At 34.7% G+C, this 16,885-nt stretch overlaps 3 protein-coding genes across 7 annotated transcripts; 1 reads left to right on the forward strand and 2 right to left on the reverse strand.

Moving 5' to 3' along the window:
- Nucleotides 1–1,582: 1,582 nt before the first annotated feature.
- Nucleotides 1,583–12,811, reverse strand: RECQL2 (RECQ helicase L2). Of its 5 annotated transcripts, XM_023655644.2 has the most exons (20): nucleotides 12,443–12,811; nucleotides 11,301–11,524; nucleotides 10,674–10,820; nucleotides 10,116–10,331; nucleotides 8,965–9,069; nucleotides 8,766–8,870; nucleotides 8,555–8,677; nucleotides 7,941–8,029; nucleotides 7,560–7,596; nucleotides 6,642–6,675; nucleotides 6,088–6,140; nucleotides 5,946–6,023; nucleotides 5,795–5,860; nucleotides 5,330–5,396; nucleotides 5,126–5,179; nucleotides 4,893–5,000; nucleotides 4,581–4,645; nucleotides 4,029–4,107; nucleotides 3,081–3,295; nucleotides 1,583–2,096 (listed from the first exon to the last, which is right to left on the reverse strand). In XM_023655644.2, the coding sequence occupies exons 1-20, from the start codon at nucleotides 12,504–12,506 to the stop codon at nucleotides 1,905–1,907; spliced, it is 2,121 nt and encodes a 706-aa protein (XP_023511412.2). In that variant the 5' UTR covers nucleotides 12,507–12,811; the 3' UTR covers nucleotides 1,583–1,904. The 5 variants fall into 5 exon arrangements, with proteins under 5 accessions (XP_023511412.2, XP_023511413.2, XP_086974405.1 ...); XM_023655645.2 differs by lacking the exon at nucleotides 5,795–5,860; XM_087118279.1 differs by lacking the exon at nucleotides 5,126–5,179.
- A 560-nt stretch (nucleotides 12,812–13,371) lies between these two features.
- LOC147789159 (NAC domain-containing protein 30-like) lies at nucleotides 13,372–14,027 on the reverse strand. The gene is made up of 2 exons (XM_087118233.1): nucleotides 13,660–14,027; nucleotides 13,372–13,567 (listed from the first exon to the last, which is right to left on the reverse strand). Exons 1-2 carry the CDS (start codon nucleotides 14,025–14,027, stop codon nucleotides 13,372–13,374), a joined length of 564 nt encoding a protein of 187 aa, XP_086974359.1.
- A 1,142-nt stretch (nucleotides 14,028–15,169) lies between these two features.
- On the forward strand, nucleotides 15,170–16,323 carry LOC147789160 (uncharacterized). The gene is given in 4 exon segments (XM_087118234.1): nucleotides 15,170–15,186; nucleotides 15,603–16,004; nucleotides 16,079–16,217; nucleotides 16,219–16,323. Coding segments are annotated over 4 exon segments (663 nt in total).
- The last annotated feature ends 562 nt before the right edge of the window (nucleotides 16,324–16,885 follow it).

The raw sequence follows: 16,885 nt of genomic DNA on the forward strand, positions 1-16,885 counted from the left end.
TAAAAATTATGAAATTAAAAATGATAGATTAGACGAAATAACTATTTTTTTAATATTTTTAAAGTTCGAGATTTATTAAATACTTCTTAAAATTCGTCATGGTCATGTTTGTTCAAGACTTGTTGTCTATGGCTACATGTCGAATGTCCTGATCATGCTTGTCTAGGACATGTTATCCATGACCACATGCTCGTTTCAAACCCCTTTTATTTATTCTTGTTGAGTGTACACGAGAAACCCTTTTTACATGACTGATCACTAAAATCATGTATGCACCGACTAAAGATAAAATGCCTCAAAATGTACTAAAAGACTCGTCAGAAACAAGTATTGAAAGTTCAAAATAATTAAGGCCTTTTTGGTAGGCAATAGAAATTCAAAAAACAAAGCGTTTTCGATAATTTTAGTCCATCGAACTTGGAGTAAGATACAACTGAACATAGCTCGAATATATATTTATATAATTTATAATATAGATTCTAATTTAACAAAAACAACTTGATTTTATTACCCGAAATACAATATTTATTATTATTATTTTTTATCTTCTTTACTATAATTTTGACATTATAAAATTTTAAATTCAAAATTATGACACATTGACAAAGAATTCGAGTGGCATTGGTTTATTTACACACATTTATAAGCCCATTCCTACCTTAATGAGCTTCTACTAGGCTATGGGGTACGCACCTAATAAGCCTATAAGCTTAGATTTCAAATTTCACTATGCAATCCAAATTCCAAACACGCATCTTAACCCATATGCCTTCCGTTCTTATAACTTCGTTTTGATACCTTTAAAGTCATTTAAAGCCATGTGTCACAACTATACTATGAAGAGGGTAGGTTGTGACCCTCACATGGTGACAAAAAAAGTGAAGACCCTTGAGTGGCGTCCATCCAACCACGCAAGGGCAAACGAGTGTTATGATGCGACCGAGGAGACCGGTGCATCATTTAAAGCCATGTGTCACAACTATACTATGAAGATAGTAGGTAGTAGGTTGTGACCCTCACATGGCGACAAGCAATGCAGCAACCCTCAAGTGACGTCTATCCAACCACGCAAGGACAAAAACAGGACAAGTGTTATGATGTGACCAAGCAGAACGGTGCATCATTTAAAGCCATGTATCAAAACTATACTATGAAAAGAATAGGTTGTAAGCCTTATATAGCGACAAGCAAAGCAGAGACCCTAAGTGACGTCCATCCGACCATGCAAGAGCAAAAACATATAAGTGTTATGATGCAACTGAGGAGAATGGTGCATCATTTAAAGCCATGTGTCACAATTATACTATGAAGAGAGTAGGTTGTGACCCTCACATGGCGACAAGCAAAACAACGACCCTTAAGTGGCGTCCATCCGACCACACAAGGCAAAAACAAACGAGTGTTATGATGTGACCGAGAAAAACAGTGTATCATTTAAAACCATGTGTCACAACTAGACTATCAAGAGAAAAAGTTATGACCCTCACATGGCAACAAGCAAAACAACAACCCTTATGTGACATCCATCCAACCATGCAAGGGCAAAAACAGACAAATGTTATGATGCGACCGAGGAGAACGATACATCATCAATAATCTTATTCTAAAGCCATTTCCGAACTTCTAGTTCGGATACTGGCATTATAAACTCTCCTTAAACCTTGGAGAAGGAAGATTCTGAGGAAAAATGAATGAATCAAATTCTGAAATTTTTAAACCCATAAAACCCAGGTCCGTTCTATTAGTAATGAAGCATATCCCCTTCTCATGGCATCAAATTAAGTATGGCACATGGCATCATAGGAGCAACCAAAAAAGGGACCTTGAATAGGAAACAGAAGGGGAGAGATGAGGAAGAAAGCTACAAACCAGTGGATCTGATCACAAAATCTTTGTTGAACTCATCAGGCTTCCTCGTCGCTGCTCTCAATAACAACGTGAGTGTCGATGGTTTTCGGTCTTTTTGGAGCCCTATTTTCATCTCCTTTCTCTTCTTGCGAAGCATTTTGGCTTTGAGCAGCGGACCACTTTTCTATTTCCCCAAGAATCCTATTTCCATACTTCTCTGCTTTCACTTTTCCGATCATTGTTTCCAACTGCAAAAAAAACATTAACATTTTCAGCATTTTAGATTGGTCAATCACAACTGCAGTCAATGTGTTCAAAGAAGAATCAGAGAAGCACTTGCTACCAAGAAAAATTTAAAAACTAAAAAAAGTTATTCTTATAGGTCAATGGTAAAATAATACGTATTTTTATACGTTATACAAGTTAAGTTAGGCTCATATTGGAAAAATAATACGTTTTTGAAACAAGCATGACATTCCAAGGCATAACTTGTATCCATACGCTTCATATTCGCTTGGAGTTAGCTCCCAGAAATATAGCCATCCCCAGCCCCTCACATCAATCCCACGAGCCTCTTGTCCATTCTCATTTGATCACGGCGGGGGAGCAAATAAAAATAGAAAAACTCACATTGGGTTTTGGGATATAATAAGGCTCGAATCGATGACTTGTGCCACGTCAAGGCGACACTCTACGCTGAGTTATATCCCTTCCCTTGCCCCATCGAGAAATAGAACTGACTAATTCTAAGGCAAAGGGGCGAGACATTCAACGTCACTATTCTTGAACAACTTGGAATTGGGCCTTCCTTCTTTTCGCACTATTACGGATACGAAAATGAAAATAATAGGCAAAATTGGATTCAATTGTCAACTGCTCCTATCATACATAGGATTGCCTACGGATTCGAGCCATAGCACACATTTTCATAAAACCATACGATTTTCCCGATCTAAATAAAGCAGGTTTTACATGAAGAAGATTGAGAGGTGGTTTTAAGGTGATTACGAGGAAACAAGCATGAATTTAAAAAATAAATGACCAGGAAACAAAGTAGTTATAAGTGCGGTCCTATTTGATCTCAGCCAGGGGATTTTTTTTTTTGTGGCAATTCTTAAACTCAGATGCTTATAATTAAATTGAACGGGACTCCTGTATGTAAAGGCTTCTTAAGCAACCAGCAGCCAACCTTTACGAAATCAATAAATAAAATTGACATTAAGAAAACTCGCCTGATCCAAGGAAGTGGGCTTTTGGGCACTTAAGACACCAATTTGCTGGGTAGAGAGCACTGAATGAGGGAAAATGTCTCCGTCAATGGACGCAAGTTCCTTGCGTAGCTCGTCGAGTTTATACTCTAAACCTGATGAAGCAACACTTTTTCTTCTAGATTTAACACCAGTTATCTTTTGTTTGCCGGAAATCTCAAGTTTCACAACCTTCTTCCCTGTATACAAACAATGTCAGCGAAGTCAATTAGTATATCTTTTGGTATCCTTTTCCAGTTTCACATTTTTTTTCTTAAAAAACAAGTAATAGCTCGATAACCAAACTGTGTTTTTAATTCTCTGAAATTCAAATATATATATATATTCAAGGCTTTTTGGAACTGTTCAAGTTCAATTTTCTTAGAGAGAAATACTATAACAGCCCAAACCTACCGCTAGCAGATATTGTCCTATTTGGGCTTTCCTTTTCGGGCTTCCCCTCAAGATTTTTAAAACGTGTCTGCTAGGGAGAGGTTTTCACACCCTTATAAAGAATGCTTTGTTCTCTTCCCCAACCAATGTGGGATCTCACAATCCAGCGTCCTTGCTGGCAGACCGCCTCGTGTCCACCCCCCGAAGGGGCTCATCTCCTCGCTGGCACATTGCCCTAGCTCTGATACCATTTGTAACAACCCATGCTAGGAGGAGGTTTCCACACCCTTAAAAGGAATGCTTCGTTCTCCTCCCCAACCGAGGTGGGATCTCACAAATACGATACTTTTTAGGATAAGTACAATAATTGAAAATTTGTTTAGAAATTAGAACACAGTACTTTTCTTTAATTGTTGTTTGTTGAAAGAACGAAAAAATCCTTCCTACTTCTGGCTTTATAGCAATAACAAAGGAAAACAATCCTTTGTATTTACAGTGTTTTCATGTGACCATCAACTGTTGAAAAATAGCATTCCTAACCTTGCAACACTTGCCGGGCTAATGGTCCAACTGTAATATACGCATTTGTAGCATAAGCTGTATGCTGAAATTCTTCTTTCTGAAGCAACAGAAAATTATTCCAATGCCACAAACGGATTAGAAAAGATATAATACAGCAGCATAGATGAGCCAATCAACGAACAGGAAAAACTAACTACATGTCATAGTAATTCGACTCATAAATAGAAGATAATTTTCGATCAAAAGAATAGAAGAGAATTATACTTCCGATGATGTTAGATCGGTCTTGATTGAATGTTGATCCAGAAACAATTAGAGCACGAGTAGTTTGTATAGCTATATAATAAAATGAATAGAGAAAGAAGGTCTCCAATCCCAACAGAACGTAAGGAGATTACAACAATGCTCCTTATTTGTCTCAATTAGGAAAAGGCAGGAGAAAAATCTTTTATTTGAGAGAACCTCAAGGAATAAAAAAAAGCTAAATTCCTCCATGGTTACACCTCCCCCCTCCTTCCCCTAGGCCTTCAATGTATTATAGCAAGTTACATAAAGAGGAAGAAACCTTACCAAAACACGGTCTAATAAAAGTTGTATGATAAGTTGCTCCATCTCCTCTTTCCTTAGGTCAGAAACTGAAATTATACACAACGTTAAGACCTTAATAATGAAGTTCTGCAAACTGCATTGCCAAGCAAGACAAATTTTTTCTCTCTCTCTCGGCTAAGAGATGCTAATCAGATGTAATGCAAGCACGTGAAAACGCGAAAACAGCCTCTTCCATTCTAAGCTATAATAAACCATGTGAAATAGCAATACAAAAATCAATTGTATACTCATCCTTAGATATCTTCGGACAGTAAAGAATATCAGCAAACCAACCTAGTTCGTTGCGTTTTCCTTTCAATTTGTCAACTAATTGCAACATTGTCATCCTCTGATTGGTCTTCTGTACATCTTGTAACATTGAAATAATAACTCTAGCATGACCTATTAAAAAAGATAAAGTACACTAGAATTAGAAGAAAAATCCTCCTTAGAAAAGAAAAGGAAAGAGAATAACTTCTTTTACTTAAAATAAATAGGCATCAGAAACAAAAGTTGAAGGAACATACAACAGACATCCAGTTCCGTAAACTCATTGGGGACTGCACACGTATCGCACATCCCTGAAAATTTAGATCTATGATTATTTTTCCAGAAAGAAAAACAGGAAGTGTTTGCAGAACCACCCCCTTCCCCAGCAGACCACCCCCCACCCCCCCCAAAAGGAAAAAAAGGTAATAATAAATAAAAGAAATGGGGAGGGGGGAGTGTACCATTGCAGTCTTTTAATGGCTCAGCAAAATGTCGGAAGAAGGCACTGCGACGACAATGTTGTCTGGACTGCAATAATTAGAAAGAGGAAATACAATCACATTTTAAGAAAATAAAATTGAAGGAGACAACAAAAGGGTAAAGCATTCTCCTAAAGAAGGCAACAAAAAGAAAATAAAAACACCATCTCAACTGTCAACTAACATAAAGTAAAAAAAATGAAATTAAGATGTTTAATATCAAGAGCACGACAAATGCTAAATTTTCCTTCTCATCTGAAGTAAGTTGAAATCTCCAAAATTATCTTGTCTATTTCCAAATAAATATCTTTAAAAAGAAATAAGGGAAGGGAAAAGGTAAACTTAAAACACCTCTGCAATTATATTATTTGTTTATTAATTTAAAAAAAAAAATACAATTTTAAAAAAGAACTCGAACACATTTCGATTTAATTGTAAAGATAATACCTGACAATATTGAACAATACCATATAGATTCTCCAATCCAGAATTCTCATAAAATACCATTGAACTCTGCAAGGATGACAGTATAGACTACTAAATCTTCAGGAAGTTGAATAATACACAGGCTCATGCCAATGCCTCGAAAACTACTTACTTGTCTTGGGACATCACCAGGCCTATAGTAAAGTAGGCATTCGGATGGAAGCCCATCCCGTCCAGCTCGTCCACTTTCCTGCGACACAAGAAGTTACAAAGGGAGAGAATTGAATGAAATGTATGTTTAGTTAGAGAAGGACCTGATAGTATGTTTCCATTGATTTGCTCAGACTGTGATGGATGACGAATCTGACTACAAGCAGTAACCGAGAAATGGGTTTCAGAGTATGTCAATGTTCAGATATTACATGTCAGATAAATTTAGCAAAAAAAATAAAACTACTGCATTTTAAAAATTAAAATTAGAACATACATACACACACCCATTGACCTAGCTATTCTCTTCCTTTATGTTTTCCCCATCTTTCCTTTACCAATTTCAAAGATAAGGAACATTAAATTGTGTTCATCCTTTTTGTCCCGATTTTCAAGACATGCAACATGAAATATAATCCAAGTGCAAAATGGTTACCCTGTTTTGCACAAATTTCAACCACTAGATTTTAAAAATGACCAAACAAGTATTATCACTTAGAGGCTATCCAAAAATGAAAGATGGGTCCTAATCAAGCACATAAATCACGAGCTAACATTATCAGCAAAAAAAAAAAAAAAAAAAAAAAATCGGCTGAAAAATAAAAAGAGGAAGAAGTCATGCAACATTGTTAAAACCATAAATTAGCAAGAAACTAACCATCTGGTTTGTTGATTCCCATACCAAAGGCTACCTGAAATGCCAAAGCACTTCAAGCTATTAGATCAGTTAACCAATGCAATGCTTATACGTACCAAGATGCTAGAAAATAAAAAATTGCAGGACGATTGAACGTTCACTCTTTACATGATCTCAAAGGGTCACCTAACCTGAATTTCCTCTTTTTCAATATTGTGCCCAGTAGCTGTTTCTTAGCATTGGGGGGGGGGGGGGGGCGTTGGGGGATGGGTTCAAAAATTTATGTTACTACTGAGCATTTCATCCTAAACTTGCTAGTAATAATTAATACAAATTTTAATTACTCAAATCAATTTCCTTAATACTAATTATTCACTTTTTATAAAAACCAATTTTATTAATAGATTTAGTTTAATTTAATACAATTAATCAAATTATTAATATATATATATAATTTAGGTAATACATAAAAAAATCTAAATCACATTTTAGAAAAACCATTCTCAATACCAAACATAGCATGTTATTTATCAACCATTCGTAAACAAGCTTACCATTTCCATTAATGCTTGACAAAAACCAAACCCAGATTAACCACAAAATCAGAGAAATTATCGTAACACCCTCTTTTTTATTCATTGGAAAGTGATATTTTATCTCCTTGCCTTTGGTTAAATGCTTGTAACTGTATCTTCTTTATGTTTTAGAATGAAATCAGAGTCCCTCTAAATAGAGGCAAAATACACTTTTGGTGCCTGATGTTAGAAGTTAATGTCTATTTGATATCTGAAGTTCCAAAACAAACACGTTAGTCCTAATGTTTGAGAAATGGTTTTAAATGGTTCTAGATATCAACTTTAAACCTCAGGGACCAAAAGTGTATTTTGACCAAAAACACTTCCCCCAGAAAAGAGACAAGGAAAATTCAATTATGCATACCGTGCCAACAATAACCTGCAACCTAGAACTGCTCCACCTGTGATAGAAAACATTTACAAGATATCAAAGAAACTTTGGTAAATTGAATCAAGAATGAAGAAGAAATTTAAATAGAGATGTCCAAGTAGCTTTACTCATTTAAATTGTGATACGTTACTTTGTTAGAGATTTGGGCATCTACATCCATATCATATAGAGCAGTGATGTTCATGTTTTTTAGAAAGTGATGATTGGCCATGCTCACGCCTTGGTTTTATACTTTTATATTATTTAGTAAAGATGTCCCGCCATGACATGTGGAAAGCCAATCTACTTTCTCCCAAATTACCGAATACAAAGTACAGATTCATAAACATTGACTGGCGAGCAGAATTACTTTACCGCATATGAACTTTCTCACGGGCAACAGAATCCATGTCTGCATGATAATGGTCAGCAGAAATGCCCTTCACACGTAACTCCTTTGCAACCTATAATTCTTGAAGAAATAAGAGAAACACAAGCTTCTAGAGTCATGTATAAACAAGATCCCACATCACATTAGATGAACCAGACAATGCATAAAGCACAACCAGGGTCAAATTACAAACCATTGCGAAAAACAGTAGCACTTGCATGAGATAAAACAATTCGCAAATCTGCTTCTAAACTTTTCTTATGGGAAATTAATTAAATTGTCCGTTGACTCTAAGAAACGGACAAAAGCATGCAAAAAAGTTCTCCCATTAGACTTTCATAATATATTGTACATGTTTTAGAAATATTTTTCATTAAGCCATGTGTAAAGGTTCACTATGATGATACAGATAGCGCACATATTGGTGTAAACTATCTAATATTTTTACTTACTATAGTTATACCTCCCTCATTGCAAATTGGGAAGGTTTTTGTAAACACCATGATTATACATCCCTTTTGTAAATTTCAATCATCAATGAAATTGTCTCTTAAAAAAAAAAATTGATCCAGATAGCGCACAGAGTGTCGAAACAGACCTGCTCACACTCCTTTCGGGAAAAGCAGTATATTATACCCGATTCATTGTTTGGATAAGATTCTTGTATAAATTCAGCTATTTGATCAATCACCACCTTGCTAACTGATGACTTTTCCCTTACCTGTAGTACAATGATTGAATCATTAAGTAGGAATCTCCCAAAGACTTCTTTTTTGTTTTTTTCTTTTTTGATGATGTTTACAGTATACCATGTAAAAGAGATTCGGTCTGTTGACTGTACTGACAAATTTAACATATTTGGGGATGCGAAGCATCTCAACCAGATCATTTTGGACCCTTTGAGTGGCAGTTGCCTAAAAGAATATAACAAGAATTCGTAATGTAGTCCGTTAAAAAGATTGAATAGAAAAGATAGACTTTTTCCACAAAAGTAGAATAATAACATACAGTCAAAGCAATCACAGGAGCATTTGGAAACTGAGTCTTCAGAATACCAAGATTCTTGTAGTCAGGTCGAAAGTCATGGCCCCACTGACTACAGCAATGAGCCTCCTACAGAGAAAGACAAATAGATTAAAAAAAATCCTTTCTTGCATGTGCAAACTCATTATTCACTAAAAGGTACTCACGTTTTAGTGAATAATGTATAAGATTTCATTTTTAAGAACTAATAAAAATATTAACTCTAACATAAAAGCTTTAGTTCTGGGGAATTTTACATAGGTACTGAAACAAGAAATTCAATTGTTATGATCGTGATTAACGATAATGGCATAAAGTATATTGCTGAAAGAATAACTTTTAATTTATATGAATGGTGCAATCTTGGAGATTGGGAAATAGGAACCTGCAGTTTGTAATCTTGTAAATCATGTTGTAGCAAAGACCAGAATAATGTTTTTCTTTATCAATCAGAAACTAATTCCAGCCTGAGTCTTTAACTTCTAGAAACATATTAATGCTCTTTATGAGCACATATTCCTTGTGCATATACTTCTATCTGTTATTTACTAAGGTCGGCTGCACCAACTGTGGAATGGTTTCACCATGCAAGTATTCTTTTCACCCTAAAAGGACAGATGTAGAGAACTCTCTTTTTCCATTTTGAGAAAGTGTCCTTCTGGTCCTTTTAACACTATCATCTGTTTTGGTAATGATAATAACACCTATCAATGCTAAAAAGGAAGAAGGCACCAGTTTTCACAATGGAGACATTTTCCGAAGTATGAGAAAATTTCTGAGAAATTGTCTGGTCTTACTAAATTGGATAATTTCTTTTGTTCTTTAACCGTCATAAATTGAATCCCTTGCAACATTTTGTAATTTCAATCTCTCTTCATAGATTTTCTTGTCTTATTCCCTCCGACATTCTTTATTCGGATTTTTATATTTACATTCTCTCATTCCTAATTAAAAAGAATGATAGGCTAGAAGAAGCTGCCAACGTTCGAAACCAAATACATTTTTGTTATTCCTTCGTTTGACATTTTAAAGTTCGATAACAACAGGGATAATTCGCTGAAACAAAGGGTATGGCGGTGATGTGATAGTAACCATAGTAAGAAACATAGATAACACATGTTGATAGATATACTCACGTCAATTGCAATAAGAGAAAGACGACCAGCATGATAGCACTTTTCAAGTTTAGACATAAATCTCTTGCTCTTTGATATCTTTTCTGGTGTGACATACAATATTTTCATATTCCCTTCACCCTTTTCGAGATTCTTGTATATGGACTTCTCATCTTCTTTACTAGTAGCTGAAGTAAGCATAGATGCTGAAATTCCTAAAGCAGCCAAACCCATAACCTGAAAAAAGGTGTTCTTGATCAAAAGATATGGTTTACCTAGTGAAATTATTGGGAGAAGTGAAATATGGGTGTTCTTCATGAAACCAATACCTGCGTTGCTCCTCTTTTTCTCCAAAATCAATGTTGAACCAATATATTGGTTCCAGAAAAAACTAAAAACGACCAAAAGTATTGATTTCTTCTAAATCAAACAAAACCAGCAGGCCGAGATATTTACTATTCCAACATATATAAATTTTAAAAAATATAAACTTGTTAGCCAAACTGATCAAACCTACTCAGTATGTCACTTTACTTACAGAACTTACACTAAAACACGGAAAATGTAACTATGAGGTACCTGATCCTGAATCAAAGAAAGTAAAGGACTGACAACCAGAGCAAGTCCATCGTATAGAAGAGCTGGTAACTGGTAACAAAGACTCTTCCCACCTCCAGCAGCCATAATCACCAAAACATCTCGCCCACTCATGACAGCATTGACAATCTACTATTATGCAATAATTAGTAAATCCACTCACAAACGGAAAACAATAGCATCACAAAGACAACTTCAACAGTTCAAACATATTGTCCTTAGTTCATTCTTTGGTAAATATTTATGAACTTGAATAATGGTGGAAAAGTCAAGGTGTTCTTCTTTATAAGAGCAATCAAATGAATAAAATAAATAGGTTTGAATTGTTTTCCGAGTAGAAGAGATCAGAGGTAGTTAGAGCTTTGATTCATATATGAATTAGGCTACAGGTGATTTCGCGTTTTTCCCTTGCTCCTACTAAGGGAAAGTAAGCAACTCTATTCATATTCCAGTGAAAATGTAGAACATGCTTCACCAAAGCCTGCATTTAACAACAAGATGGCCTGCTCTCTGTTCACTTTAATCTTTGACCATTTCTGGTTGATAAACAACAGAATCAAAGATATAACCTATATATGAGAAAAAAAAAACCAAAAAGAAAATACTTACCTCTCGCTGGTTTGCACGATATGTGGATATGCCAAAGATGTTCAACTTAACATCATTCGCTTCAGAATCCCATTTAAATGGACCAGACCAATTTTCTGAATTCGTAGAAGTGCCTGTGTGGCTGACGGAATCTTCTGTTTCTTTACAGAGTTCTAACAAGGACTGCAGCTCGGATTTTCTTTGGTACAAATTGTCTTGGCGTTCCAGAAGAACATTTATTTCAGCTGCAGAAAGAAGAGGCATAAGGCAAAATGCGAGGACAACCCAAAAGAAACGAATTACATAATCCATTATACAAACATAAAACACGATCAGCTTCGACAACGTGGGAGGTTCTAACTGTTAGGAATCACATATCTCTACAATGGTATGATATTGTCCACTTTGAGCATAAGCTCTCATGGCTTTGCTTTGGGCTTCCCCAAAAAGCCTCATACCAATGGAGATGTATTCCTTACTTATCATCCTCTAAATTAGTCAATGTGGGACTCCCTTCCAACAATTCTCCCCCGAGCAAAGTACACCATAGAGCCTCCCCTGAGGTCTATGCAGCCCCCGAACAGCCTCCCCTTAATCGAGGCTCGACTCCTTTCTCTGGAGCCGTCGAACAAAGTACACCCTTTGTTCGACACATGAGTCAATTTTGACTACACCTTCGAGGCTAGCAATTTCTTTGTTCGACACTTGAGGATTCTATTGACATTGCTAAATTAAGGGCATGGCTCTGATACCATGTTAGGAATCACGGATCTCCACAATGGTATGATATTGTCCACTTTGAGTATAAGCTCTCATGGCTTTGCTTTGGGCTTCCCCAAAAGACCTCATACCAATGGAGATGTATTCCTTACTTATAAACCCACGATCATCCTCTAAATTAGCCAATGGGGACTCCCTCCCAACCATCCTCAACACTAATGACTACTACCAGACTATACAATGCTTCCTCAACCAACCCAATTTTTCAGTTCCATTGAGGAATTCCACCAGTACATATAAAGATTTTATCGAACTTTTAACTCATGCAAGAAGTTAACACGAATTGAAACACAGAAACACCAATGACACCAATGGAAATTCAGGCATACATTATAAAGAATAAAGGAACGCAAAAACAGAGAAGATAATGACTACTCAAGCACCTTGGACTTCGTTTATCTGCACTTCTACGTTCAGAAGCTCCTCTAATACCTCTTCCGTGTTCATCTCTCGATCGCAAATTATAGACCAGGTTTTGAACAAAGGCAATCAGAACAGAAACACTAGAGCCAGAATCATGTGAGGGGCTCGGGAGCGGATAATGGAAATGAAGGTCGAGACAGCAACAATCATGGACTCCCAAGACACCTGAAGATGAACCGCCGTTTACGAAAATGGAAAGGCTTTGAGTTCTGAACTGAGAAGAATTTGCATGAGTTTCCGCCGATCTCCCCGCCGGTGTTCCGCTGCCCTACCGTCGTCTCATTCCCTCCCCTAATCGAGCGAGTAGTATTCTTGGCGCGTGCACCCCATTTCCCTCCATTATATATTTTTGTTTTAAATAGGGCTAAATTATAAATTTTAAAAATAAAAAATAAATTAATAAAAATATCCTTACATTTTTTAACTTTAAAAAAAAAAAATTGAATAATGTCTTTAATTTATTTATTTTTGTACTTTAGATTAAATTAAATATTTAATTATTTAGTAATAATATATTAATGAATAAGGATATATAAATTATTGATTTTCTATTTTTTAATTATATTATTATTATTATTGTTGTTGTTATTATTGTTATTATGTTATAATTTTATCATAAAATTTTGAAGGGAAAATATGATAAGAGAATTTTAAGGCTTTTGAAATTAGAAAGTGAGAGTTTACCGCCATACTCTCTATTTTATTAATTTATTTTAAAAAATATATTTATCTTCGACAAATATTACATAAATAACTAAAATCTAATAAAATTCAAATGTTAAACGAAATAAAATCGATTGGATCATCTTAACGTTACTACTGTGTCGGTTGTAGTGCAGAATCATATCTTTGATCGTCTCTTATTGCACGACTTCCACTATGAAAGAATTCAGGTGGTCATTCTTCTCTTACTAAGTTCCGGCCCCTCGAGATTTTTTTGTAATTTTCTTTTAAGTCTTTCATTCTTTTTGAATCGGCATAAAACATAATCTGAATCTACAGCTTGTTGTATCGAATCTTGATGTAAGCTATATTCATGCATAATCCATTCCCCATGATGCTTGGGTAACTGGACATTCTCGTACCTAAAATGTATTCAATGACTTAAATGTTCCAAGGACACAAACATAAGGTTAAAGATTCTAACAAAAATTGAAATCAAAATGACAGAACGAACCTAAAGCGTTTGCAATAGCCGATTATTGTTTTATCGGTTTTGGTAGCAAAAATTGGACTAGCCGAGTTCTCGCCACTCCATGTACCGTTGGCCAAGCCGACCTTACGGTTGATATGCGCTGACAAACGTCCAGAGTTATTGGTGGACCTCTTGAGTTTGGTGAAGAAATAGAGATCTTCGCCGTCGGTGCCTCCAAAACGTAGCCAGATTTCCCATGGCTCCATTTCTCCATAAAGATCAGAGTCCAAGACTGCACGTTTGAAATATGGTTGGTCATGAATCTTCCAATATAGATATTGAAGAAGCTGTTGATCAGTAGGTCTGAATCTCACTCCCACAGGCAAGAGAGGGCGATCATGAGAATCCATTAGTATTTGAGAAATACTCCGTGAATGTATTAATCGTGAATGTATTTTTTGATATTCTTGGAATGAGCTTTTATAATTTGTACGTGGCTATTTAATGGTAATAATATTCTGATTCAAATATTGTAAAATATGAAAAGAATATTTTATGGTTACTTATTCTAATAGAAATCTAATTAAAATATTTTAAAATTTAAAAAGATAATTGTAAAATATCGAAAAAAATATATATATTTTAGATTATTTGATTGTAATAGAAATCTAATTAAAATATTTTAAAACGTAAAAAGGTAATCGTAAAATATCAAAAAAAAATATATTTTATGGTTATTTGTTTGTAAGAGAAATCTGATTAAAATATTTTAAAATGTAAACAAAATAATTGTAAAATAAAAAAAATAAAAAAAATAATGGTAAAATATCCAAAAACAATATTTTATGATTATTTGATTATAATAGAAATTCCATTAAAATATTTTAAAACTGACAAAAAAAATAATTGTAAAATATTAAAAACAATATTTTGTATTTTGTTTTTATTAATTGTTAAAATTAATCAACAAATTAATTCTAAAATATTGACTAAATTAATAAAAATGTCCCCTAAAAAAATATATATTTCTAAACTTTAAAATGGTTCAATAATATTCTTAAATTAAAAATAAAATTCAAAATGGTTATAAAAAACAATATGTTTTAAATAAAAATTGGTTAATATTTTGTCTCGATACATTACGAGATATTTTCCATACTTTTCGTATTCGGTGTGTTATTTTCAAAAATTAATTATGAAGCCTCGTTAGTAAACTACCTATTTTTAAGATCAGTAAACTATCTTTATTATGTTTTTCCAGATTGGAACAGTAAGCTATCTACTCATGTACCCTTATCGAGTTAAAACACTAAAACTACCTGTCGCAAACCAACTTGTTACTTTGTCTTTTCAGACTATAGCAATAAAGCTACATGTCACTACGCCACTCAAGCTATAACCGTAAAACTACTCTGACTGGGCACCATCAATAACATACCCTCTATGACTTTTGAAATCCTCTCTGGGTGACAACTAAGGCATGTCTAACAATAGACCCTAAACCCGGCTGGTTAGTGCATGAATAGAGATATCTGGTCAATCCAAGAAGGCTATGGAACTCGTGACTAGGTATTAAAACCAAAATTCGTGAAACAATAACTCATAGTCTTTGGATACCACAACTAGCACTGTATGAAACATAGTGATAGTCCAACTCATAACTGGGCAATAACGAGCTATCCAAACCTTAAATCATGCATAATAAACGTATAAACGCATACAACATACTCGTCATGCTCACTACGTGATGATAGTCCAACTGTTCACACATTTTTTTTTTTTTCCGTTAAAATTCCACTTGGTACAATTGTATTAAAATCAAATGAAAAAACTTAGCAGAATTACAAATGGGGATGTTCAATTCCTCAAATTATGAAAGCGCACCCATTTTTTTATTAAATTGCGGAACGAGGGCCAAAAAGTTTGTTTAATTACAATAGTGGCCCAGGTTGGTTTTATTCTTAAATAGGTTTAGTTCGTAGCAGAATTGGAAGGAAATTTCAAGGAACACATTTTAATGGATTCTCGTCATCGCTCTCTCTCTTGCCAGTGGGAGTGAAATTCAGGTCTACCGATCAACAGCTTCTTCAATATCTGCATTGGAAGATTCATGACCTCCCGTATGTCAAAGATGTAGTCTTCGACTACCATCTTTATGGAGGAATGGAGCTATGGGAAATCTGGCTACGTTTTGGAGGCATCGACGGCGAACATCTCTATTTTTTCATCAAACTCAAGAGCTTGACCAATAACTCCGAACATCTGTGGGCCCATATCAACCGCAAGATTGGCTTGGCCAACGGTACATGGAGTGGCGAGAACCCAGTCAAACCGATTTTTGCTACCAAGACCGATAAACAAATAATCGGCTATCGCAAGTGCTTCAGGTTCGTTCTATTATTTTGATTTCAATTTTCATTAGAATCTTTAACCTTTTGTTTGTATTCTTGGAACATTTTAGGTACGAGAATGTCCAATTGTCGGAGCATCATGGCGAATGGATTATGCATGAAGATTCGATACACCAAGTTGAAGATTCGAATTACGTTTTATGTCGACTTAGCAAGAATGAAAGACTTAAAAGAAAATTAGGAAAAAAATCTTGAGCTGTAGCAACATAGCAAGAAAAGAATAACGGCGCTTGGATCGACAATTTTACAAGACACTAAGTCTAACATGACCATCGATGAAGATATGAGTTCATAATTTTGACAATGAATGGAACTTCTGCATTTTTTTTTTTTTTTTAATATGAGATTTCCGTTTATTAGAATGCAAAACGTGACCAGATTTTCCATGGCTCCATTTCTCCATAAAGATCACAGTCCAAGACTGCACCTTTGAAATATGGTTGGCCGTGAATCTTCCAATGTAGACATTCAAGAAGTTGTGGATCGGTAGGCCTGAATCTCACTCCCACGGGCAAGAGAGAGCGATCATGAAAACCCATTAGTATTTGAGAAAGACTCAGTGAATGTATTTCTCGTGAATATATTTCTTGATATTCTTGGAACGAGCTTTTATAGGTTTGTATGTTGTTATATTTGATGGTAATAAAAATCTAATTAAAATATTAAAAAACGTACAAAGAAAAAAAAATCAAAATACTCAAAATGGTTATAAAAAAAATCCTTAAACTTTTAGTTTCAAAATATTTTTATTTTTAAAATACCATCTTTCAAAAAATTTAAAAAATGGCCAAATTTAAACTTTATTATATTTTATTTTATTGTTAGAAACATTTAAAAACAAAATTACAATTTTCACC

The sequence above is a fragment of the Cucurbita pepo genome, chromosome 15 (assembly GCF_057944985.1).
Source record: "Cucurbita pepo subsp. pepo isolate OVF chromosome 15, ASM5794498v1, whole genome shotgun sequence".
Taxonomy (NCBI): domain Eukaryota; kingdom Viridiplantae; phylum Streptophyta; class Magnoliopsida; order Cucurbitales; family Cucurbitaceae; genus Cucurbita; species Cucurbita pepo.